The sequence below is a fragment of the Sturnira hondurensis genome, unplaced genomic scaffold (genome assembly GCF_014824575.4).
Source record: "Sturnira hondurensis isolate 20B ecotype Veracruz unplaced genomic scaffold, ASM1482457v3 Scaffold0021795, whole genome shotgun sequence".
NCBI classification, from domain to species: Eukaryota; Metazoa; Chordata; class Mammalia; order Chiroptera; family Phyllostomidae; genus Sturnira; species Sturnira hondurensis.
The window spans coordinates 7,206,971-7,234,812 of NW_028094426.1; the positions used below are offsets into that span (position 1 = coordinate 7,206,971).

Here is a 27,842-nt window from a genome sequence, read left to right on the forward strand (position 1 = left end):
GGGTGTCTGAGAGAGAACCATGTTTCAGCAAACAGGAAAGGAAAATAAAGAGTAATAGGAAAAAAAAGCATCAAAACACTTAAGAAAGTAGTTTTGAGAATGTAGAAGTAAACATCTGAAAATTAGAAAAACCTTAAATTATGATGTCTCTATAAATTAAAACACCAAGCTGTATATATATATATAATTGTACATTTTTCTAATGATTTTTATATAAATAGAAAAATGAATAATACCTCTGTGTGTTTTTTTTCTCATTTAAGAAATATTTCTGCCCGTATAATTTAAGGGTGCTAATTCTAACATCTCATACAGTATATATTTAACTTCAAATGTAGAAATACCCATAACAAACACACACAGCCTCTGTTCTAAGTCAACAGGCGTTACCTTTTATTTATTCATTGTTCCCTAACATTCTAAGTGGTAACTAGAATTGAAAAACTCGGATAACCTTTCTACAGTTCCTTCTCTGTTTTATGTAACTGTCTTAGGAACATCCAGTCCCTTCTCCCCCACAAAAAGTGCCTTTAGAGTCTGTCCTTTCTGTATGAAATGGGAAAAAGAAATTACCTGTTTGTAAAGCCAACCTCGTCTGACCACAGGCGCATTAGGATTCCTTTTAATTGAATTTGATCTCTTTCCAAAATTATGAACTTTTTTTGAAGCACGTGAAGTCTAAATAGGAAAAGACACAATATGGTGTTACTGAGTAGATATTTGAGTTTGAGATATTTTTCATCTTCACAATTTTAATCTCTTTCCAGATTCCTCTGGAAGTTGCAGGACTTAAGTCGTTTCAGGTGAATTATTGCAATCCCGCGTTTTCTGGCTTAGTTCTTTCCAGTGTTATAATTCTGTGCAAACACTTCTTCCCCCAGGATATTACACAAGGATACCAAGTTTTACCATTGCTCCTTTAAAATGTGGATATACAATTTTTTAAAAGGCAGTATTTGTCCTATCTGTGATATAAATTGAATAAACCTGGAGTAAAAATTATCGATCAATCTTTAAACCAAAAGTCAGAACTTTTTGCTTTATATCTGCATTTAATAGTGTTGCTTCAATGAAAGGAAGTTGGTGTCAAGTCAAAAGAGAAATACTCGGATGTAAAACACAAACAAATGTATAAACATAACACGTCAAGTCAAAACAAGACCGGAAGGATTTGCTTAAGGTTGTGGACAACTCTGAACTCGAATGACACCAGACAGATGGTGTTTACCATATTCTTAAAAGTACACAAAGGCAATAAAGTCATTTAAGAAACTGCTATATTTAGCATAAAGATTTATTTTGGCACAAATGGTATTAGAAAACAACAAAGATAAAAACAAAGAAGATGAGTTTCAATTTCTGTATGAAAGTAAATAATATTGAGTCATCACTTAGTTTTCAACTGACTTAGAATCTTAGGAAATCTAGCTTATTTCATTAGAATTTTGTTTTGTCTTACAGCATTTTTTGAATACATTTTAATTTACTTTTAATGCTTAAACACAATATACAACTCAAATGGTATGCCAAGATATACAAGGGCCAGTCTATTTCTCTCTCTCCCCTGGGGAAGAACCCAAACAGCCCCTACCCACAATCCTCTAAGACAGTGAGTATCACCGTGTGTGTCTACATTAAAAATGTACACCATTCAATCATTAAAATAGAATCTTATTGCTTTATACTCTACGCCACTGCTTATGTCAAATATCTAGAATGCAATTAGGTTCATGTAATAATAAAAATGAAGTGACTATTCTATAATTCTAAAACCCATTAAGAGCACCAATTATACCACCTATGAATAATAAACAGTAAGCAAAATAACTTACTCTGCCTACAGGGCTCAGTGGATGTACCGCGTAATCGGAGGTCATGTTATAGTTGGAAGCTTCATTTATCATACTTACAGGTCGTTCCTTCTTTTCTTCGGATGTCATGGTTGGAACAGTCCTGCAAATACACGTCAGAACGCTAGAACTTGCTGTGCACACGGAGGGCTTCACAATAAAGCTTCCCCAGACTTAGCAACGTGGTGTCCTACAGGAAAGCTGCATACTAGGTAGCGCGTCCTGAGTTCCAGAGCCAGGGCTCAGTATCTACAAATACTCTGAATATTACTAACCCTTCTCCTAATTACAACGTGAGTTAACACCATCTTTATTTTAATCATGATTATTACAAATATTCTACTTGGTCATCCAGCTAGAAGCTTAAAAATTTAGTTACAATTATTCTCTTATATAACGATATCAGTATCTAATATTTGTGAACAGATTTATGGTATAAAACATGTTCACATGTTTTTCATTTCATGCTTATAAAAATCCTGAGAAATGGTAATTACCACTATCTGAGACTTCAGGATGAGAACACTTGAGCTCAAATTAGTTTAACAATCTGACCAAGTTTACAGTTTCAGACCTCACACCCCGGGCTCTTGGACTATCTCTTTCTGAACTATTGGAAAAACATCTTCTGAAATTGCGTTCCTCACAGAGAAGTTATTTTGTCCCGTTTCTATACCACACACAGTAAATAGCTGTCATTCTGTTACTACACTGGGCTGCAAACATCCAGACAAGAAACCTGTGAAATGGTACTGGAGTCAGTAAGGGTGACGGCAATTGCGATGCTTACTGCATTTCCCATGGAGGCCCTCTGTGCAACTCTTTACTTACTGTTCATTCACTACAAAAATGCAATTGTCCTGTGATGGCTGTCCCGTGACTGGGTGTTTACAGGTCACTTTCCTTTCATTATGGCTGAAAGAGAAAAAGAGAAAATTGATGCATGTACTGTTATTAGAACAGCTACTTCTTTACCATAACATTGAAGTTAGCGAATAAAGGAGACGGACTTCAAACCACACCCCCTCTGCTGCTGGAATTTCTAAATACACCTTTTCTACTATCTACTGTGTGTACACTTCTAGATGCTGCCTAGTTTTACAATACAGAGAAGCTTACCCCTCCAGTAGAACCTCAAATCTTCTTTCTCATTGTTTTATAAACAAAGGTTAGGTCGATTTGTCTCCACAGTCGCTGCATTTTACATTTGATGCGTGGGCCACAAAATCAAGTATCTACCCACCTCCATTATTTTGTATCTCAACTTAAGCATCTAATGCCAAAATCACGTTTGTAAAAAATTCACAGTACTGCTGTATGGGCACCAGCACATTAAAAAATAGACAGAACAGCCCTGGCCAGGTGGTTCAGCTGGTTGGAGTACACCAAAAGGTTTGATCCCTGCCCTGGCTGGTGTAGCTCAGTGGACTGAGCGCGGGCCTGTGAAGCAAAGGGTCACCAGTTCAATTCCCAGGCAGGGCACATGCCTGGGTTGGAGGCCAGGTCCCCAGTGGAGGACACATGAGAGGCAACCACACATTGATGTTTCTCTCCCATTCTTTCTCCTTCCCATCCCCTCTCTCTAAAAATAAATAAATAAAATATTTTTTTTAAAAAAGGTTCGGTCCCTGTTCAGGGCGTGTACTGGAGGCAACTGAAGGACTTTCTCTGATGTCTGTCTGTCTGTCTGTCTGTCTCCTAGATCAATAAAAATATCCACTGGAGGCAACTGAAGGATGTTTCTTTCTCTGATGTCTGTCTGTCTGTCTGTCTGTCTGTCTCTCTCTCTCCCAGATCAATAAACATACCCTCGGGTGAGGATTAAAAAAAAAAGTACCACTTGAGCAATAATTTATGGGGTTTTTGTTTTACAAAATAATCACTGTATATAAATAATGTAATGGGATTGATTTTTTGGTGGCACTTGAGGAGAATATGCTATAAAAAATAGAATCTGAGGAGAAAACAAAAGCTTAAATAAAATGTACCAATGAGAACAGAAATAAAAGGAAAAAATCTACTTGTGTTTGCTGGAAAAAATTACTTTTAATTAAAGGATGGCTTTCGGGGGGTGATAAGACCTTTGCGTACAAACTGCTTATTCTTTCAAGGCTGGGTGGTAACACTGGGTCACCTACTGTCCTTGTGAAATGAGAGTAGGTAAAAAATCCCAAACTAAATAACCTATCAATGGTATGCCTGACCTTAGAAAATTTACTTTCATTATGGAGAAAAATTTCAAGATGTTATATTGAATACTGCTTTTTAATCTTAAAACATTATTGCATGTGTTCTGGATTTTGGGAACTATATAACCACAAACCACAAACTCCTGGCAAACTTTAGATACTTAAATTCCCTTTCCATACCTTAACTTCCATTAGTATTTTATTGGTAACTCAGTACTTGAAATTGTAGCCATAAATAAAACTAAAACCACATAGAAGAGAAAGTACAGATACATTTTCCAAAAAATTACGCATTGACTATTGTAACAGTAGACTGACTGATGGAACGGAATGTGCATCTATTAGTCCTTCAGTTCACTGGCATACTAAGCACACAGCACTACTAAATTATCAGCTTTTTGTAGTGGTCTGTCTTTATACAAACTCTTAATAGGTGTTCTAATTTGGTGGGTTTTAGATACTTACATGGGGTGGTATTTCTACATAAGAAGTATGCAAATAACTTTCTTACCTACTGATTTAAAAAAGTACAATAGTGGAAACTAAGGTCTCATGTGCGATATGAGTTTTATGTAACAAGCAATAAATTGGTGTAAGAATAACCAAAAAAGTATAACCTCTGGAGATACGTGGGAAATACCGAAATAGTCAAATGTGATGAACCTTGCCAAGGTATGTCAATTCTGATACATAAACCATGTAAAACACTATGGGAAAAAGAGGTTCAAGTAACCTGTGATCAGGGATTAGACACTTTAATAACGATAACAGCTTTTTCCTTAGAGCTTCTCCTAGGGAAGGAGTATTAAGGAGCTGGAGCTGGAGCTGGTTGAGCGACAGAACAGAAATATATAAATTCTTTTTATAAAAACCAATACTGTACGTAAAAAGCAATCACCCCACTATGTACTGCATTACTTCCCCATGCTACGTCATTCTACCTGGGAGGAATACAGCAGACTCTAACCCCAATATTCAAGAAACTCAAAATGATGACAATAAGGCTCTGCAATAATCACTGAGCTAAGGGACCACATCGACATCCTGAGCAACAGGATGCAAACAGATGTGAGCGCCCACTATACGAGGACGTAGGGCAATGAAAACACTTAAATAATGAACGATTAAAATGGAGCCCAAACTTTTCTTCCCCCAAAGTGGCTACTATTTCAGCGAACATTTTTGTCATCACAGGTTTAAGAAAAACGAACTAAGGAAAAACCATGGTACTCCATCTTAGTTAAAAAACCAGGGACTAAAATCAACATAAAATAGGAATATATTTATATTCTTCTTTTACTGCTTAATGTTCTGGTATTAAATTAACATAATTCATATAAAATCTTCAAGGACACTAATGGGTGTCTTTTACTGTTTTTTTTTAAACAAAGAAATAATCTCTCCTAGTATATCTGCCTAATTGTTTAAGTAAACAAATGTTTATTCATTTGTTCTGACTTATACAATGCTCCTGGCTCTAGGGTATTAATTTTTAAAAAAGTGTATTTTCTTAAATAGTAAATTCCAATATCTGAACCATGATGTATCTTAAGTTACAATCACTCAAAATTACTAGGTTTCTATAAAATTCAATTCAGGAGAATAAGATTTTACAGGCAATCAGAATAAAAATCTGTCAACTCCTATAAAACAACACACCAAACTGAAAACCAGAGTAATGTTTTCTAATTGTCTCATCAAAAATTAAAATAAATGAAAATCATGACAGAACAAAACATCAATTCCAGTCTTAACTATGTAAACGTTGTAATTTCCCACGACCTGATAGGACTGTCCATCCTCACTGTTCTTAGGCAAATGCATTTTACACATTCAAAATTTTATTTCAAATATTTTTTTTAATTTCAAAGCATTCCTTCGTATTATAATGGCATTTACACTTCCTCTTTATAGAGTATGTTGCATTTTTAAGTACAATACCAGTCAAGGATAAACATAATTCCTGAATCATTCACCGAAATTAAAAATGAGTTAAGTAAATACTGACAGCCAATAAACAAAATCAATGTAAGTGAAATCCAAATGAGTCTTTCTGAAAAGATAAAAGAAATTCTTTATTTATCTGAAAAGATAAATAAAGATAAGATAAATTCCACGAAAGCATCCGTTACTGCACACAATTCACTTCCTACCGAACACCCCAGTCCCTCAGTACGCACCACACCTGAGCGCCACGGGAGGTGGCCCGCCTGCTGGTAAGCGTCAAGCCATGGCCACTGTCCTCGGCACAGAGGAGGAGTGTCTGCTCAGGACCTCAGGGGAAGTCAGGGAGAAGGTGACACCCAGCCTTTCCTCCATTCAACCAGAAACTTGTTTTCATCCTAGTTTGCCATCCTTTTTGGAATCCACAAGGTGCTTTTTTGTGTGGGGGAAGGGCCTCAAAATTCAGATCAGGAGTAAGGAGCGTGTTCCAGCGCGATTCATGTATCGGGGAACAATTTAGTTACTGTGCCCAACAGAACTCTGGCCACATGGGAGGACACACACTCCACACCTACACAACTTCCAACACCCAGCTGCTTGAGTTCATGGCCTGTTTTATGAAACACTCATCAACACGTTATGATACAGCTTTCTAATTCATGTAACCCTGCTTCCAACACATCCCAGTCACTCACAGACTGAAAGCAAACTGTAGGTCTTTTTCAAGGCAGAGTGGATTCGCATTAATTTTGTAATTGCTACCCATTTAATGTGTGTGAAACTGTGTGACCACTTTTATTAGGTTCCTATGTTTATTTGCATGACTAATGAACTTTTTGAGGGGTATGCTCCTAAACCCATTTTCCACAGAAGCCCCATGCCTTTCACAGTGAGGTGATTTTTAGGAACACGTGTGCTATGTTATAGCAAAACTGACTGCAACTACTACATTAAGAAATAACATGCCTCTATGCTATTAGAAATGCATCTGAAGCTTTGCTAGACAAGGTGTCATATTTAAAATCCTTGCCAGGGATTTTATGCAGTTCATAAATAAAAAAGAAAAACTAGAAGACATGTTTCTATATAAATTTGTGTTTCTAGAGGAATACTATAAAGAAGGGATAACATTCAGGTCGTGACATGAAACATACTTGTGGTCACAGAACAAACTATTTCCCATGTTGTATCTGAACTCACTGTGGCACAGCAAGGACAAACTCTTCTAAATATCACGCTAGGTGTTCACCTCCTCTTCGTCCCAGACACCTGTCTGGGACCTTTTAATGTGTAGGTTTAGATCAGTGGTTCTCAACTGGGAGTTATTTCACCTCCCAGGAGACATTCGGAAATACCTGGTAATGTGTTTGAAAATCCCAACTGGGAACTTCTGCTGGTAGGTAGTGGGTACAGACCAGGAAGCTGCTAAACACCTTACCCCGAGCAGCAAAGTTTCAACTCGAAAGAAGCAGCCAGGTCACACACCAATAGGGCTGATGCTGGGAAACCCTCAACCATGCTCACAGCCCTCTGATGATTAACTCTAATGACTAAGCCACATTTATTATTTCTTTACACAAAGAAGGCTGCGGGAAGTAATGGCAGCTTAGAGTACAGGTTCTGGAATCGGGCTACCTAGGTTTGCAGCCCAGCTCCCCCATTTACTAGCTAGGTGGTGACCTTAGGCAAGTTACTTTACCTCTCCAGGCCTCAATTTCGTAAGAGTATCTAGGTCACAGGTTGTTGGTTAAGTTTTCCCAACTGTCCTAGGTGCTGGATACAGCAGTGAACAGAACAAACAAAAAAACTCCATGCTCTCATGGAATTTACTTTCCAATGGAGATGCTCATGAGGATTAGTAAGAGTGAAGAGTATAAACACAGGTCCTCTGTAACTATTCATTTTTATTATCAACTATGGGCCTTTTGTCATGACATCATTATTAGATTACTGTTTGGTCAACTGCTTAAATTAAAAGCTTAAATTAGTACCTACCCAAGTAATTGTTTAAAACTCATGTTATTCCACTACTCATTATATATTGCAAAAGAATAAAGATGTGATCTCTTTTGGTTTTCATCCTGCCTGCCCCTAATATGTCAAAAAGATAGAGAAAAGTAATTCTAATATAAAGGCTCCAGAGAAAGATTACATTTTTACGCTAGCAAAGACAGTATATGCGAGAAGGTTCTTAAATTGTGACAACACTCAAAATAAGTGAACTCAGCTGTTTGAGAGAGCGCAGGACTGAAAGAAACAGGTCACATTCACTAGCTGAGCCTGAGGATCCTCTTGTATCACAGGCCCAGGTACAAGGACTGAATCGATGCCATGTGTAGAAAAGACATCAAGAAATTGACAAATAGCAACACAAATTGCTTGTTCTTCAGCACGATGCCCTCTTCACTATTTACTGCCAGACAGTTAATCATTTGCTATAACGAGAAGTTCAAATGCAAGACCTGCTTATTTAAAGCCTCTATGGAACTATTTCATTCAATAATAACTTGGTTTGAAAGGATCTCAAGTTGAATAAATCAGCTGTGAATAAACTGGTATATATTTCTATGAAGTTACATAAACAACAAATTAAAAAATGATATGTTTGCTGGAGATAGATGTTCATTAGCCTATCCAATTGCTTTTCAAACCTTATATATTTGTGAATCAAATAATGAATCATGTAGGTAACTGTACTGAGAAGCCAGGCCTTAGCCTTAAGCTGGGCTGCTTTTGAGCCGTACTGGTCTTTCTGGTAGCCTGTACACAAGGGAAAACCAATCAAGCACAGAGCTACTATAACCGATTTATGAAAACAGCAACTTACGGCCATTCTAGTAGCAGGTGCTTTTATACGACTAAAATTGCAAGGTGGCACTTTGAAGACAGGGAAAGCTGGTATTCCGTGCCTTTTCCAGGGTCGCTGGTTGCAGTGAGACAACTTTTCGTTGCTGTTCAGTCCACACTGCTTCCATCTTCCCTGGTCAAAGCCGATGTACAAAGCCGATGCCAGTGACATCCCTACAGGGCGGAAAGACTGCCCCCCCACACTGAACAGACGCCATCAAATACACACAACGCACATTTCAAATGTAAACCTCAATAAAATGATAGACGTAGAAAGACAGGAATGACTCTCCTGATATATGGTGTTTCAAATTTATAGTAAAATAATAAAAGTCAGTAATCCTTCAGTAGCTATTTCATTCTTAATGAAGTATTATTTCAAACTACCCAAGAAAAAAAAACTGAAGTATTCAACACAATTAACAATGGGCTGACGAATGAAATGTGGCTTTAAAACTCCGGCTGTCCAACAGTAGGCCCAAACTACGTGAGCTTTGCTGCGAGCAACAAGCCATCAATCTCCTATCTGCTACTTACACACGGGTGATATACCCAATAAGAAGTTACTTAGAACAACTGAGATTAGATTTTTGTAAAAGTAAGTATGCTACTGAGTACTAGATTAAAAAATTAAAATAAAAATTAGGGCAACGCTACACTGATTACTACACATCACATTCTCTGACACAAGTTTAGAAAGGAGCTATTCCTGATCTTAAAATAACATGATTTCAAGGAGATAGGATTACTCACAATCACAGAATATAGTAGCACCGATCAGCTTGTCTTATTCAGATAAGGTAGCTTACAGTCACCAACCAGCTGCTGTGGTTACATGCAGTCCTGGCTGCTGTGGCTTAGTAGATTGACCTCTGGCCTGCAAACTGAAAGGTCACTGGTTCGATTCCCAGTCAGGGCACATGTCCTGGTGGTGGACCAGGCCCCCAGTTGGGGGTATGTGAGAGGAATCGATTGATGTTTCTCTCCCACATTGATGTTTCTCTCCCTTCTCTTCTCCTCCCTCTAAAAATAAATAAAATCTTTAAAAGATAAATAAATGAATACATAAAATATCGCATGCAGACCGCATGGTCCAGAGGCAAAGGAAAGTTTCTTTTTACATATAAATTTTTTAAAAACTTCCCCAAATCTCCCTGGACATCTTTTTCTAGAATGTCATTAGCCAGTTGTTATGAATCTACGATTAATTCAATGAATGGTAAGTGAACTTACACCAATCAAGAGCCTCAACTTCACCTCTCCCCCACCTAGAATGGAGTGAATAAAATGAGGTCATAATGGCAAGACAAAATTGAGGGGCAGGCTAATAGCTGAGAAAACACCTCATTTTTCTCAGAGAAGTAACTCACATATGTTCCAAGAAAACACTTGCACTAGAATATTCCAAAGTAGATTTCTCTGTTCTGCGTGGTATAAGAAAAAAATGGTTTTACCTATTTTTTTTTTCCTTTGGGAAGGTTTGGAAAGGTAAAGAGGGTGATTTAACCTAAAGTTAAAGAACTCTTGAGATTTATTTTCACTCTGAGAAAATTTCCAGAAAATGTTTTGGCCAGTTAATGAATAACTATGTCCTGGCTACTTCTTAGTGTTGCAATTCTCTTGTGTGGGAGCACTTGTATTTGTGTGAGATTTTTAAAAAACACCTTTATTTCATGGGCAACCCAAGTGACGGCTTTAATACAAAAATGCATTCTATCTCCTAATTTAAGAAATAAATATCAAAATTACTATCAACGTACTGTCAGTTACAGTCGATAACAACTCCTCTGAGTGACATGTTAGACAAAGCAAGCTTTACCACATAGTGTTTTATATGTGTAACTGTGGCAATCAGGTTGAAAATTTATCCACTAGGATAAAAAATATGTATTTTAAAAACTCATTCCCACATAAGAAATTTTGGTTGTTTCTTATTAAACTCAGATGCAAACCATTTCCAGGATTTGCTCTGAATCATGGATTTCCCATGAGAAAGAAAGGCGGGTTTATTTAGAATAAGAAACACAGGGTACCATAGTGGTTTGGCAGTTCTGGCAACCCCGTTAATGAAGCCAGTCTCAGGACTTGAACTACAAGGACCCAACCCACAGAAGCAGCCACATACCCAGAATGTTGCCAGGTTGGAGCAAGGCAAAGAGGCGTGGAAACTATGCAAGCTATCGTGTGCCTCAAACGTAGGTAAAAAGCTATACAGCCAACAGCTCAGATGTGTGCTTGCAACTCTTTTGATTTCAGGATCCTTCTTCTCAAACCAAAAAAGCATTTTACATTCTCAATCTGGCCTTGGTTTTATTATACTTTAAATTATACTCTCCAGCTTGTTTTAAAATCGAATAGCTTTTATCAATAGAAATCATAAAGCCATATCATTTTGAGACTCCAACAGTCTCAAATTAGGTTACAAAAAACCGTATTTGCAGCAGTGACTTAGCTAGCTCATTTAATAAAAAATCCATTGGTTCCATGGTAGTCCAGGTAATTTTTTAAATGCTGTTAAATGTAAAATTCACTAAAGTTTTTACAGACAATTATTTTACTTCATTTATTTAATAAAAAGGAGGAAAACATGCTGAAATCTGACTACCACAATGACCGTTTCTGCAATTTATTTTTAAACTGAAAATATGCCACCATGCAAAACTGTGCCTACAATTAAAGGCAATGTTTAAGAACAAAAGAAAAACACTAAAAGCGGCTATTTTTTGAGAAACTGAATTTTGAGTCTTGGTTATGTGAAAAAATAACCACTGAGTTAGCAATCTAAAAGATTATAATTTTTTTTGCAAAACATTAAAAGTATATATTTCCTTTCCCCACATTTCGTTTTAAATGCCATGTGCCTTCAACTTAGAACTAACTGCTTCCAGACATCCTGCCCAAACCTCAGTGACTCATGTACCCACCATCTACAAATTTTCCTAGGTCTTAACCCTTTATCTTCTACCCTTTCTTTTCTCCTCTTATATTTTAGAAAATGGATAATCTCATATTTCTTGGGGGAAAAGAAAGAACTTGAAACAACTCATCGGGTAGAAGCACCTCACTGAAATTCACTCCCCGCATTCAATTTTTAAATCATCATCGTAACGACTACCTCCTGGGCATCACACACGAGGCTGCTCGCACACTCAACTGTGACACACTGTACTTGAAACCTGACAGTCCATCCCCATACAGACCCTCTGGGGTAGTACTAACTTCCCCTCACAAATGGATAAGGTAAAATGGGCTCACAGCATCTACATCTACATCTGCATCTGCATCTGCATCTACATCTACATCTACATCTAAAGCTGTCAGAAGTCACGAGGGCACATGGAAAAGGTGCCTCCAGGCCCCAAGGCGCACCCTTCTAGTGCCTCACCTTTCAAAGGCTGCCCCTTTCTTGGCTCGTTTTAATTTAGTGTTTTTATTGCTGTTCAGTTACAGTTGTCTCTATCCACCCCCCGCCTGCCATTGCTCTCCCCTGCCCCGTCTGAACCCTGCTCCCCAATACAATCTCCACACCACTGTCCTTGTCCATGGATCCTTCCTTTGTACGTGTTCCTCTTCTTTCATTCGCACCCCCGGTCACTGTCAGTTTGTTCCTTGTTTCCATGTCTCTGGTTCTATTTTGCTTATTTGTGTATTTTGTTTAGGTTCTACCTACAGGTGAGATCATGTGGTATTTGTCTTTTACCATCTGGCTTATTTCACTCAGCATAATGCTTTCCAGTTCCATCCATGCTGTTGCGAAGAGCAGGAGCGCCTTTTTTCTTTCTGCTGCATAGTATTCCGTTGTGTAAATGCACCACAGTTGTTTTTTTTAGGATCTTTATTTACTTATTTTTAGATGGAGGGGACAAGAGTGAGAAAGAGAGGGAGAGAAACATCAATGTGGAGTTGCCTCTTGCGTGCCCCACACCGGGGAACCTGGCCCACAACCTAGCCATGTGCCCCGACTAGGAATAGAAACAGTGACCCTTTTGTTCACAGGCTGCTGCTCAATCCACTGAGCCTGTTTCTCCCAGGCTGGGCTGTACCACACAGTTTTTTGATCCACTNCTCCACACCACTGTCCTTGTCCATGGATCCTCTTCTTTCATTCGCACCCCCGGTCACTGTCAGTTTGTTCTTTATTTCCATGTCTCTGGTTCTATTTGGCTCGTTTGTTTTATTGAGCAGGTTCCACTCATAGGTGAGATCATATGGTATTTGTCTTTTACCACCTGACTTATTTCACTTAGCATAATGCTTTCCAGTTCCATCCATGCTATTGCGAAGAGCAGGAGCGCCTTTTTTCTTTCTGCTGCATAGTATTCCATTGTGTAAATGCACCACAGTTGTTTTTTTAGGATTTTTACTTACTTATTTTTAGATGGAGGGGACAAGAGTGAGAAAGAGAGGGAGAGAAACATCAATGTGGAGTTGCCTCTTGCGTGCCCCACACCGGGGAACCTGGCCCACAACCTAGCCATGTGCCCCGACTAGGAATAGAACCAGTGACCCTTTTGTTCACAGGCTGCTGCTCAATCCACTGAGCCTGTTTCTCCCAGGCTGGGCTGTACCACACAGTTTTTTGATCCACTCATTTTCACACTACTCCATACTAGGAAGACAAACAATCCAATTAAAAAATGGGCAAAGGACTTGAACAGACTTTTCTCCAAGGAGGATGTACAGAGTCTGGCCCATAGACACATGAAAAAAAATGCTCAGAATCACTAGCCATCAGAGAGATGCAAATTAAAACCACAAGGAGATACCACTTCACACCTGTCAGAATGGCCATCATTAACAAAGCAACAAACAACAAGTGTTGGAGAGGTTGTGGGGAAAAGGGAACCCTAGTGCACTGTTGGTGGGATTGGAGACTGATGCAGCCACTGTGGAAAACAGTACGGAATATCCTCAAAAAGACAAAAATGGAACTCACTCGCTTTTGACCCCACAATTCTGCTGCTGGGATTATATCTTAAGAGTCCTGAAACACCCATTCAAAAGAACCTATGCACCCCAATGTTCATAGCAGCGTTATTTACAATAGCCAAGTGCTGGAAGCAACCTAAGGGCCTCTCTTGACTCTTATCACAGCCAACAATACTTTTCAGTTCCGCCCTACATCTTCTCCCATGTTTCTGCTCCAAGGTACAAAAAACAAAGAGAACAAAGCACTATACTTTCCCTAGAGGCCCTGCCCCTCTCCCACGGACTGTAAACATGCCACCTCCCTTGTGGCTCCTCTTCCTTCCTCCTCCTATCTCACCACCTGGTGTCACCTCCAGTCTACATCTAACTGGAGGTAACGACACCTTTCCTGCTTCTAATGTAATGGTAAGCCCAGTATCTCTTTTCCATCCTCCTATTCTCTAAGGCTTCGCAATCACCTTTCACTCTGAGCTGCTCAGACAAAATTATCATAACGCATTTATAAATGCTACTTCGTATTTCCCTGATTATAGGTACCAAAGCATTAAAGTACAAATAACAATGCTAAAGAATGGGTTTTATAAAAGCACCCAAAATGAACTGAAAATCTTGCCTTTCCCAGTGGGAAAGTATAAGTATGATGAAATGCTGTAAGTATAAAGCGGAAAGCATTATTATAGACTAAAAACAATAAAAGATAAAAAATCAGCCCTGGCTGGTGTGGTAAGGTAGACTGAGTACTGGCCTGAGAACCAAAGGGTCGCTGGTTCAATTCCTCATCTAGGGCACTTTCCTGGGTTGCTGGCCAGGTCCCCAGTAGGGGGGCATGCGAGAGGCAACCACACACTGATGTTTCTCACTTCACTCTCTCTTCCTCCTCTCTAAAGTAAGTAAATAAATGAATAAAATAGTAAAAATAAAAATTTCAAAATATGCGGCTTAGAGACAAATTCATCTGTTTTAGCTTTTGATTATTTATAATTTCTAAATCATCTCACCAAAAAAAACCTTCTTAAATAAAAATCACATACACATTTAGATTCTAGAAAAATAAACACTTGATAATAGCCCTGGCTGGTGTGGCTCAGTGGATTGAGTACTGGCCTGTGAACCAAAAGGTCTCTGGGTCGATTTCCAGTCAGGGCATATACCTGGGTTGTGGGCCAGGTAGCCAGTAGTGGGTGTGTGAGTGGCAACCACACATTGATGTTTCTTGCCCTGTTTCTCCCCTCCTTCCCTTCTCTCTAAAAAGAAATTAACTTAAACAAAATCTACTTATCACACGTATAACTATTACCCACCCCAAGTGTTATAGCACAATTACATTTTAGATCGCCTGCAAATTACATAATAAGCAAAAATGACTAAAATAATCTAGTCCCTTATAAATAATTTTTGAGCGATTCTTAACTTTCTTTTAAAAATATTTTATTTATTTATTTTTAGAGAGAGGGGAAGGGAAGGAGAAAGAGTGGGAGAGAAACATCAATGTGTGGTTGCCTCTCATGTGTTCCCTACTGGGGACCTAGCCTGCAACCCAGGCATGTGCCCTGACTGGGAATCGAACCGGCGACCCTTTGCTTCACAGGCCCGTACTCAATCCACTGAGCTACACCAGCCAGGGCTGATTCTTAACTTTTAAATGGGAAGTTTATATGACACTATGGTTAAAACATAAATATGATTCTTAAAATATTCTAACCACCAAAGTAATAGGTACTCTACCAAAATAATTTTCTGCCAAGAATCCAAGAATCAGGTGACATTTCCGGCTGCCACCCCAAAGCCACCCTAAAGCCACCCTATGACAGGAGACAGCTAACGGCAGCTACGTCATTGCTGCAGTTCAGGCTCTTATGTCTCCTCCCCTCAGGACTCTTAAAGCCCCCACCAAATATAGGCTAAACATGAACGGGCTGGCAGAGTGAGATTTCCTGACAGAAAGTAGAATTATGTTACTTTCTTGCTTTAAAAAGTCATTGACTCTCTGCCTTATCTCTAGTGTAAAACACATGGGTTTACACACCTACAATTTAATGAGCGAGAAGCCTGATTATTCGATCTAAGGTAAAAGTTTATTATTAAATGATCTGTGGAAAAGACACTTATAAAACCATATAACAATGAAAATAATCACAGGGCATATTTTAGTGGTCTAAATGAATTTTTTGAAAAATTTGTTACCTGTATAAAAAATACATATTACTAACTGCAAAAGCCTATTGAAGTTTTAAAATAAAACTAAGCAGAACCCCAACTCAGAAATATGTCAGTATCAAGAAATGTTCTTCTTTGTGTTTAAAAGCAATAATGTGACATGTATTTGACTTAATGAAATTGTGGGATATATCCCCTTATACTCCCCAATTAATGCTAATTAGTAATGTTTTATTATAACATTAAATGAAGGAAGCAAGCAAATTTAAAAAGTTAAATTTAAGCATCATATTTTTTATGTGTTGTCATATATTACTTGAATGTTAGGCTAATTCTAACCTACACATGAATAACCACACAATTTCAAAAGAAACAGTTTTATTATAGATGAAACATTCTCTTCTAGGGTCAAACTGATAGAATAAATTACTCAATTCAAAAAGAAAAAAGTCAGTAAGCATTTAATTTTACTACTCTTCATTGCAGAATATTTAATTATTTTAATACTACCAGTTGCATCTAAATAATCACTTCAGGAACAAAAAGAGTTGCTAGTAAGTCAAATGATACCTATAGGAAAAAATAAAAAATAAAAGTAGACTTTCCTTCAAAATGGCTGTCCTGCAGTGTAACTTAATTTCATTCATTCAGGATGAGAAAGGCAATGGTGAGATAGCCTTACTAACATTATAAACAAACAGAAAGAGTAATAAACAAAAAGGCAAAGTGGAGATCCGATTAGGGGTTGCTGCTGACTAGACAGAGAAGATGCCACAAAGCGGCTACCATTTGAGTTACGTCTCAGGATCAGCAGCAGTGAGATGTGGCTAGAATTTTAGCAGAGATTCAAGGGAAGAAGCACGGAAACAGGGCTGGAAATCTAGGTTTTAAGTAACAACATATTTATGCATATCAAATTTGTAATGTAAGTTTTGAAAGTATATTTGCTCCTCTCCTGTCATTTCAATTGCCAAATTTTAACTCTGAAAGCGTCTAAATACTTAATGTAGTTATGTGATGCACACAGCACTTAATTAAGGCTCAGTTCAGTCAGCAGTAAATCATTATCCCTAAGCACTGAGAAATTTCTCACTTACAGGAGAGGCAAGGGTGAGACAGAACTCTGACCCAGAATAGCCGGGTAAGGCCCACTTTCTAAAGCAGAGACACGGCACCTACAGCAGCGCTGAAATCCACTGGCCCCTGCAGTACCCTGTGATGGAAGTATCACACCCCGAGGACACATTCCCTTCTAACTGAGGACGAGGCCACGGCATACTAGTAGGTGGTTAGATAACCAGCAGTTTTTCATCATCACAGTGAAGATGAACCTCTGTAACACAAAGATCCAGACACATTTCACTTCATTCACGTAACCTGCTTAATCAATTCATTTGTTTATGCTCAAATATTAAGCATCTAATATATACAAGGTTTGGTACTGTCCACCACTAAGAAACAAAAACATAGTTCAAGACTATATGCATTTGAAGGAATACTGTTCCATCTGAGTTTACTAACCTAAATTCCAAACTTGAAGAATAAATAGCACAATTATACTTTTCCACGAGCTTCAGTATTGATGGAAAGGTTCTTCAAAGCATGCTTTACTCAATAGAAAACAGAAAAGCACTTTATCTATTATTGCTTTAGACTGGAGTAAAATCTTTATGCCAATTTCAGGTTATTTCCCTGCAGCTCTGCTTATCTCCTCATTTTTCGCCTTTGCCATATTTAATTTCCTGTCCATACAAAAAAGTAAGTAGCTTCTCCTCACTTGAACTTCAGTGGTATTTAGGTCAATGACCTCTGATGTCACGATGCCTCAAAAACATCTTTGTTTAAAATGTATAGTGATATATTCTAATCATCACCATTACATAATTTACTGATTAAATTTAAAATATAAGCTCTTTGAAAACCATGATAAAAATATTTTAAGTGGATTCAAGATAAATTTTTAAAGGGAATAAAAATATTCATGAGCTCCCCATAACTTAACTTTTCTAGCTTTGGGCACAATTTTTAGCTGGAAGCTGAAAATTCTGCAACATAAGGGAAAAATTGTGGATCTTGAAACAAGGCCATCAAGTCAAAAAAAAAAAAGAACTTGAAACCCTACTTCTATATTACTTACACTTCTAAATATAGAAGTAGTATAATGTACTAAGAATCATAATATGAAGCAGTAACCATAATTCCTCAAACGTGCTATCTTTGCACATTCACATATAAAAAGCTGATTTAGATCATTTTCCTCCAACACCTAACCACCTTATTCACATACAAAATATGTAAAACAAATATTCTTTAATTCCTTCAGAAAGCTGATGTGAAAATATTGAATATATTTGTGAAGAATTTCTATATTGCCTTTTCCTCAACTAGACTTAAAAAGTAGAGAGTGCCTGTCTTTAAGAGAAAACTTTGAAATTTCCTCTAAAGGACCTTGAAATCACAAGGCTGCTACTGAACCTGCAGGAAAAGAATTATGCCTAAGATGGCAAAATTTAAAAGACATTAAAGGCTTCAGTTTGTAGCATAAATAGTATGAAATTAGAATAGTATCATACATTCACTCAAAATGGAGAAAAAGTTTTAAGAAAAACAGCTGCATAAAATACCTTACTCAATAATCTAATTGTTAAACTAATACTTTCAGAACAACTGAATAAATTTACAACAGTGCAATTCAAAGAGATATGAATTAATATTGTTAAGAAATAAATCTGTAAAGACATGTTACTGAGCCCTGACAATGGCTATAATACTTTCTTATTTTCTTTAAATGCCAAAATATTGTCTACAATAAAATCTGCTGTAATTACTTTGCTCTTAAATTTTAGATTAATGAAGATTCTTATTTTGAATCACATTACTGAAACAGCCCAAATAATTAAAAAATTAAATAACCATCAGCAGCTTCAACAAACTGTTAACTAGTTTAGACTAATATTAATATCCTTTAATAAAAGCATGATGTAATGATATTGTTGGCATCTCCACAGGAACTTCTGAGAATTATTCACTTAATTCTTTTTATGAAAAAAATCAAGTTCTCCTCTAAGTTAAAAATTAAATAAGATAAATTAAAAATCTTTAATGAAAATCTTTAGTTTTTAAAGCAATTTACAACTACCATGCATTGGCTTAAAGTTAAATACAGTCTAAGAGGAAGATAATATCTTAAAATGCTGAAGTCATTTGAAGACCAAATAATGCATTAAATTTCCACAATATAATCAGTGATGGAAACATTTATAACATGTAAATCCTCTGCATGAGGCACTGAACCTGGTATTAGGGCTACAAGATTACTTACCACAGAATCATTAACAGGAAAAAAAGGACTACTGCTTATTTAGCCATTAACTACTTACATCTAAAAGTAACAAGAACTACTCACCAGCCTTCATCAAAATCACATTTGTAAACAGACATTCAACTACAGGCGAACAAGGGATACTGGATGCAAAGGGGACTCAGCTCCTTTGTCTTTGAGCTGCTCCCAAATGAGCCCCAAGGACTAAGCTGTCAGGAAATGCTCCGTGCTGTCAGGCGGACCTGCCACTCGGAAGTCTGACACCACTGACGTCACACACTAGCATGTCACTGCAGCCACAAATTAAGGCAGCCTCATCAGGAAGACTCTGTTGTGAGTGTGCATGTTTTCCAATCCTACGAGCAAAATGGGATTTCAAGTCCCTTAAATTTGGCATATAGCACAGGGTAAAACATCAGCATGGATGTTTGCAAACAGCTCTTGAGAAACTTAAAGCAACCTTAGTTCAAATAAATACGTATTTCCTGTTAAAACTGTAAGCGTAACAATTCAAATGACTCCTTTAAAAATATTTTGTTCTTGTTTTCCGAAAGCTGATACATACTTATTTCAAAATTTTAACCAATAAAAGGTAGAAAGAAAGCTAAAATTGCCTGGAGTCCCAACACCCAGAAATGGTAACAGTTACTCACATTTATTGTTCCTGATTAAGTCAAGCCCTTTCTGAATGATACAGGTTCTGTTCGTGTCTTTACTAGAGAGACTGAGGCACAAAATAGTTAGGGGCCATGTCCACGGTCACAATGCTAGTAGGTAATTCAGCAGGATTCAAACGCGGGCAGAGGGTCTCTGCTGCCTGTACATTTCGTCACTAAATTATACTGTCTGGCAGTAAAGGTAACAATCGTTAACCTTCTGGTGCACATCCTTTAAGACCAGAGTTTGTGTATATAAAGATGTATTTAGTCAACACAGGGAAATCAATCTAGGTATGTTGTTTTGCAACGCGCTCTAATTCAACCATATGTCATGCACAGCTTTCCACGTCAGTAATCATATGCCTAACTTTTCCTTTTTTGATGACTGGCCATCACAATGATCTAAGCCTGTTTACCCCTGAACACTTAACTTTAATTTTTTGCTATTATGAACAATACTTAATATATATTAACTGGCCAGGCATCTCCGTGCTTTCCATGTGTAGCTGCACAAGACGGCCCCTAGAAGTGGGACCGACAGGCCAAAGCTTGTGGATGTTTTCAGCATTTACATGCCTTGTCCTCCAAAAAAAGGTAACACCTTACATCTGTCCCTCAATACATTAGATTTCTCTTTTTCCCACATCCTGGGTACTGATACTCATTTTTCTTCTTTGCAAATCTAATACAGAGTACATGGCATCACAGTTCTAACTGTGGGTTTCAACTGCAAGTGAGGTCAAGCCCTTCTTTGTGTGCCCGGCCTCATGGGGGTCCAGTTTAATATTCACCAGGATGCATGCAGGTTCCAGAATCTGATGGCCTGAGTCCAAGCCCAGTTCTTCTTCTCAATAGTTCTCCTACCATCGGCAAGTTTTTGGTCTCTTCATGCCTCAATGTCCTTATAGAAAACATACAGACAATTTAATCCTCATGGGATTATGGTGAGAACTGTATGAGAAAAACCATGTAAGCAGCTGGAACAGAACCTGCCACATGTGTTTAATTACATGTTAACTCATATTTAATAGCTTACTAGACTTCTTCTGCCTTTCATCCAAAATGGTGAGTCTACACAGAGTATGGACAAACCATTTTACAAAAAACACTATTGTAAATGTCTCATTATGGGGAGGGAGGTATAAAGGGGGTTAAATGGTAATGGGAAAATGCAAAAAAATAAAAATAAAATGAATGAAAACAATCTTATTTAGAATGCTAATATTCTAAGAATGTTCAGATACCTCAATATGAGTTGTCTTACAACTCCATCTGGCATGTAACATAACTGGTGTTAAACCACACCCTTCATATGACACTACAACAAAAATTTACAACAGCATCTCAAGTTGAGGAAACAAAATTGTTTCATCATGTAGTTTGAAATAGGTAAGCAAGCCAACACAGTTGGCTGTAACCAGAGGGGGCTGCATATGTTCTAGAAAGGCAGTGATTCATGATCTTACCCATCTTTTTCTAAAGTGAAGGCTTTGCTAGTTTCAACTACGCTCAGTTTAAATGTCTCATATTAAAAAACACAAAATCCATTCTAGAAAACATCAAAAAGTCAACAAAATACGTTTTCCACAGTTCCCAAAGCAAAGGACAACCCTTTCAAATGATATAACAATCTATAAACTGAGTATCTGATGGTTAAAATGTAGTCAGCTCATTATTCCTAACCCCAAACCAAAGCTGGCCTGTTTCCGCCACCAGGACGGTCATTATGCTAGCAGACCTGGTTTAGGTGAATTCATTATTTTATACGCTATAAAATTATCCCATCTGAAGGCAGACATTTCTGTAGTAAAATCGCAGCATGATATGTTTGCAGAATCACACAGTGGCACACTGGTTTAGCATATTGCTGTCAGGAGAAAAACAGTAACGAAGCAGCAGAGATCTGTCAGGAGAGTGTAAGAGATTACCAGGCACACTGAGCACTAACGAGCGGACCAAAGGGTTGGTGAATGAAATGACTGGCACCCTCACTATTTCTCTAGACCTGGGAGGCTTAGGCCCCTCCATCCCCCACCTGGTGATTCCAGGACTTCCATAGGGAAACACTGTGGTCAGGCAATGGACATGAAAGAGGGAATAAGGTAAGGTTCTCTCTCTCAAGGCCGTAACAGCCTTGAACTGACAGTTTATTAGGGAAGAGAATGCCGTAAACAGATCATTATAACATAACCTGATTTGTGCGGCACAGAAGAGGAAGTGGCTAAATGCCTGGGGGAAATCTGGAAAAATGATTATGAACAATGTAATGACAGCAGGCCTGTCTATTTCAAGAGATTTCAGTTAGAGAAGGCAGTAGCTGTGCAAGTACAAATTTAAGATGCAATGTAAAATTTACACCTATAAAAAGAGGAATTATTCATTTAAGGGAAAAAATGCCTAGGAACGGGGCAATTCTCACAAATGTTTTATGAAATCCTGCCCTGCTTTTCCCAAATGTCAGCAATGGCTAGGTTAGCTTTCTCAACTTTGCCCAAACCACACTCTAGGAAACCACGTTGAGGCAGATAGGAATGGGTGTTCCACCTTTGTCAGAGCTAGTAAACTGCCTTACGTCAGCAGTGACCCTAAAATCTCAATCGTGAGTCCCTTTTCAGGTATCTCCATGCTACAGAGCAGGAATCATACTTCACCAAAAAGCTACAGGAAAAAAAAAGTCCAGCGGGGCCTGCCAAAGTAGTTGCCAAAAATTACATGTTTCCGTACGCCCCTCAGGTATGGTTGTGACAATGCTTGAGGATCAGGTGTGACAACCATCTTTTTTCAGTTCTTAGTGTTACTGCACTTCTCAGTGACATTTAAAGCTCCTGACAACTCACTTCCTGAAAATTCCACCCTTGACCTTGACTTATGTGACCTGGTTCCCCAGGGCTCACTTTGTGAAACAGGCTTTAGTCCAAATGACTCATTCAGCACCCAATAATTTGGTGCCAATGCATTCATCGCTAATATCCAATAAAGAAGTTCTTGACTGGGTAAGACAGAGCTCTCCTGCCAATCTCTTCTCCACAGAGCGTCCATCTAGTGTTCCGTGTAACATGAAGCACTCAAATGGTGCACCAGGCGATTATTGATTTTTATCTCCCAGGTCATTTAGTCCAATTCTTCAGATCAGAAAGAATAAGAGCACATGTGCACATTTCCAAAGTGTGCTTTTTCCAGTACCACCGGGGAATGAACTCGATTCTCACACCGTCTACCTGGAGAGAGCATCAGCACTCACTGGGGAAGGACTCCGTCCTACAACACTGCCTCCGCTTCAGACAGGCCAGGCTCGAGTCCAAGGTGTTCCCTGTGCTGCTGGCTGTAAACTAGAGGTGCCCATAACTGCCTCCTTGGGTTTGATTATTTTGCTAGAAGGCTCACAGAACTTAGAGGACATTTAGTCATGTTCACCAATTTATTATAAAGGATACAGAAGAAAAGTCAGGTAGAAAAGTATACAAAACAGGGTCTGGAAGTGCCCCGAGCCCGGGAGCTTCTGTCCCCATGGAACTGGGGTGTACCACCCTCCTGGCGAGGCAGGTAGCTGATCAGATCTCATTGCAGCACCGTCCCCAACTCTCCGCTTGACCCCTTCCCAGGTCAGTGAGTGGGGCTGCGTGTCCTGACTCTCCACACATGGAGGCTACCCAGGGCCCCTACTGTAAGCCACTTCATGAATGACAAAAGACACTGATCATTCAGCAAATTCCAAGAGCCTGAGCAGCTCTTGTGCCAGAAACTGGGGATGAAAACCAAATATATTTCTTATCATGACACAATGTTCAGCTACAAAGCTGTGCAGAGGCAAAGTATTGGGTTGGTTGAAAAGTCTGTAAGGGCTTTTCCTGTAAAATAAGACACATTTTTCATTTTCAACAATAACTTTATTGACTTGGATATTTTGAGTATGGCAGTTATCTCCTGCATGGTATAACACTGACTGTTCTCAGTTAACGCCTCAATTTGATTGCTATCAACTTCAGCTGGTCCACTCGACCGTGCAGCATCGGCCAGAGAAATTTCCAGCATGCAACCTCACAAACCACCCTTGACGTGTTTGATCAGTCACACCGCCTTCTCCATACACTGCACAATTTTTTTCATTTCAGTTGCATTTTTATTTTTGTTGAAATAATAAAGCATAATATGCTGAAAATATTGCATATTTTCTTCCATCTTCAATATGAAATGGCTACACAAAAATTTATCAATTTTGATATTTTTTTTAAAAATGCACACGGATATGACAGCTGTCACAATACAAACCAACAAAATTGTTTTGAATTAAGTTAAAGCCAACTAAGTGCTACTAGAGCCATCGTATGGAACAAACAAACAAACAAACAAACTTTTTGGCCAACCCAATAAGAATATCGATAGCCTCCTTTTCTTTTCATCTCAGACTTTCAAATTCATTTATCTTAGTGTATCACATACCACAGCTTCATGATTTAAAGAATAACACGAAGGCAACAATAATTACAAAAGTCTCAAATAATTCAAAAGTATGGTCTCTCATTATCTTCTATTAATGTGGTAATCAGAGAAAGAGTAATCAACTTATAGAAATTAATCACTCATATCTGAGGACACCCTCTGATAGATTTTAAATATCCTTCCTCGACTGACCACACTACCAGCTGAAGTTCAGTGGAGAAACAAATGGCGCCTCTAAGCAAGACGGTACAAGCACCGGGCCAGCAATTTCTGAACACTCTGTAGTCATCCTCACGCAGCACCTACATGACCATTTGGACACTGTCAATTTCCTACCCAACAAATGTTCAGGGCTGTTTCATCTTTCTGTTCTATTAGGGCTAAAATTTCACAACAATGGCAATCCCTTGGAAAATAATTGGAAGAATTGCATGATTTAAACATCCTATTAGTCCATAAACATCTCTTTAAAAAGGAACCAATTATAATGAAAAATCCTACATATCATTAGAATCTTCTTCCCCAGGATTGGTAGCTACTAAAATATGCTTTTGTCTTAACAGGATTCAGAACCTTCTAACTTAAAAAGCTGCAGTTCTCAGGACAGCAATGAACAAAGTTGGCCCTCTCAGGCCAGTTTAATAAGGCCTTGACTTAGCCAATTTATAGTCCCATTAATGCACGTCTGTCTCCAGTTCTGTTTAGGTTTTCTCTGTTTTTGGTGTGAGACTGGTTGCCATGCCTTCCTCCTTTTGAACCCTGTCATAACTTATATCACCAACTGACACAATCGAGGGCCCACACAAATGTCACCCCTGAGAGAGATGTCCCCAACCTCTCACTCTGGAGGTTCCTATGATACAAACCAGGAATAACAGGTGAGGCCAACAGAATGGTCATCATACACACTTACATCTCAGAGGACCCAACAACAGGGACAAATGCAAACAATTTTGCACAATATATACAAATGTCTGTACTCCTGGAGAATGGACTGACGCTAGCCAATTCATTCACACGATGAAATACCAACAAAAGTGAGAGACACAACCTAAAAGACGATGACGAGGGCATTAGAACTGATCGTCTTCCCTTTCCCTACTGCCGGGCAATATCTCCACTTCAGAGCCCCAGGTGTCACGTCTGGTCATGTGCATATCACCTCCGAGCATCTGACCTCTCTCTCTGGGTGCTCCGACATAATTTCGCCCAACAGGAAAGACGTGTATTCTGAGTAGTGAATTTTTACATAGGCTCTGGACTCATATTTTCAGCTTAACTGTTACATTTCTAGAAAAATTTCAAGTCAAAGAGTATATGTGCAACAAATACAGTATGGAAACTTTTAATTTACTAATTTTGTATTTAAATATATAATTGTAACTAATATGAAATTTAATTTGGAAATATAGTTCACACTCTTTAACAATGTGGAGGTTGCGGTGCTAATCCTCGTGTACCCCAACACCTACCTATAAATTTTTATTCCCCCGAAAGCTAATTACTAGTAGCCTACCATTGATGGAAAGCCTTACTGATAATATGAAGAGCTGATCAACACGTTTTATATTTCTTACAATATATTTACAGAGTATTTACACTGTACTCTTACAATAAAGTAGCTAAAGAAAATATTAAGTCATAAGGAAGAGAAAATACATTTACAGTATCACACATATTAATCGAAAAACAAAACAGTCTGTGTATAAGTGGACCTGTGCAGTTCAAACCGGGTTGTTCAAGGGCCAAGTGCATGTGTCTTTTATGAAAATAATCTTAAATTCTAACATAGTCAAGAAATGCAGATCCCCAAACCCGCTGATGACTATGAAATAATAAATCAATAACCAAGCTATGTGAGTAACAAAACAAAGAGAAATTCAGTCCTAGTTTCCTTGCCTGAATCCCAATTTCAACTCTGGGTGAATACACATTTTTGAGTGATAATTTGTGACTTATACTGTATCTATACATAGATGGATAGTCATTCTGAAAAAAAAATCTGATTTTCTACAGAGAGTAAAACTTACCGATAAAATGGATATTATTCAGGTACTAAGTTGATTCTACATTTGCACCATCTGCCTCTGTTTTGATACAGCAGTACCATCAAACATGTGACAGTGTTACCAGTTCTCTTACGACCAAAAACCCGGCCCCAGAGAAACGATTACAATGGCAGCTTTGTGCGCTGCCTTAATTCACTCAGTTAGAAACTGTTGCTTACTCTCTTGCAAGGAAACAAGAAAATCCGCATGTACAAATTTTTTCACTACCACACAAAAGGACAGAATACATCATGGAAACGCATGACTGAGATACGGCCTTGGGACCCAAGGGGTACTTTTATCTATACAACTGACTCAGTGAAAAGGTCCTGAGAAAGAAACTCACACCGTAAGTTGTCCTTTCCTCATTATATTCCATGACATAATTAGGAAGACTTATGGCAACAACTACAACCAAGACCATTTTGCCTGCCAAGGCCAAGTTTTATTGAGGCACAGAAATTCTCCCTTAAAACCAAAACAAAACAGGTTACAACCTGCCACTTTACTGTGCTCACATTTCTGGCACTGGAGGCATAATTTCCTTGACTGTTTTTACACCCCCTTTGCATGAATTCCTTGAACCATGAAATTTATTGGAAATGTTACACCTGCTGCTGCCTAGTGTATTCCCAACCTGGGTTGGGATTTACTTTCCTTGACTATTAGTAATAGTTTTTTTTTTATTAATTCAATGAAGATTTATCAGGAATATGGCTTCTTTTCTAAAAGAAGCATTTGCACATCCTGTGAAAGAACGTTAAGGAAAGTAATATTCAAACTAGTTGTGGGTAACTAAGTACACAACTCAAATGTAAGTAAGAATATGATACGCTATAGCATGAATACATTCTGGAGTCAGAATCTTAGATCAGGCCTTTGGAAAACGACTGTACTTCTTTCTTTGTGCCTCCCCAGTCCTTCATCTCTAAAGTGGGCTTAACAGTAACATCTTCATCACAGAACCGCTGTGAGGATTAAAGGAATGGAAACAGTAAAGTCCTCACAACCATGTTTGATACGTAACCGAAGCTCATTAAACACTATTAGTGTTCTGAGCTCAAAGCAGCCGAGATAAACATGAGTGGGCTTTGCACTTGAAATCCTGCCAACCATGGGTAGGAGGATCCAGAGAGCAGACGATGAAGAAATATTATTGTAAAAACGAGGGGGGCTAGTTTGGCCTGCTTACAGAGCAGGGGTGTAGAAAAGGCAGGTGAAGGGCAGGGTGGGACTTTGTGAACATCACACAAAGGAGCCGGGTGTCACCTGGTTGGCCACGAGAGCTACTAGGAAGACTTATCAGCAGAGTTTTATTAAGTCACAGAGAGGGCTGGTGAGCATTTGAATTTTTCAACTGCCCTTGAGAAAGTTGATTTTCCTATAAAGCGGTTTTGCTGAATATAAATCAGAACTTGTATTGACAACCTCACCACTACAAATAAAAGCACAAAGCT

The 27,842-nt window shown here is 38.3% G+C and overlaps 1 protein-coding gene across 13 annotated transcripts in view; it reads right to left on the reverse strand.

Moving 5' to 3' along the window:
* PLEKHA5 (pleckstrin homology domain containing A5) overlaps positions 1-27,842 on the reverse strand; it is a 202,623-nt gene that overhangs the window by 76,172 nt on the left and 98,609 nt on the right. For 12 of the 13 annotated variants that reach the window (XM_037033915.1, XM_037033904.1, XM_037033901.1 and 9 more), the window contains exons 4-6: positions 2,682-2,765; positions 1,833-1,953; positions 574-678 (exon numbers count right to left, since the gene is read on the reverse strand). In XM_037033915.1, the coding sequence (XP_036889810.1) occupies positions 574-678; positions 1,833-1,953; positions 2,682-2,765 (310 nt within the window). Of the gene's footprint in view, positions 1-573; positions 679-1,832; positions 1,954-2,681; positions 2,766-19,322; positions 19,420-27,842 lie in introns of those variants that run through there. The other variant, XM_037033909.1, reaches the window with a different exon arrangement.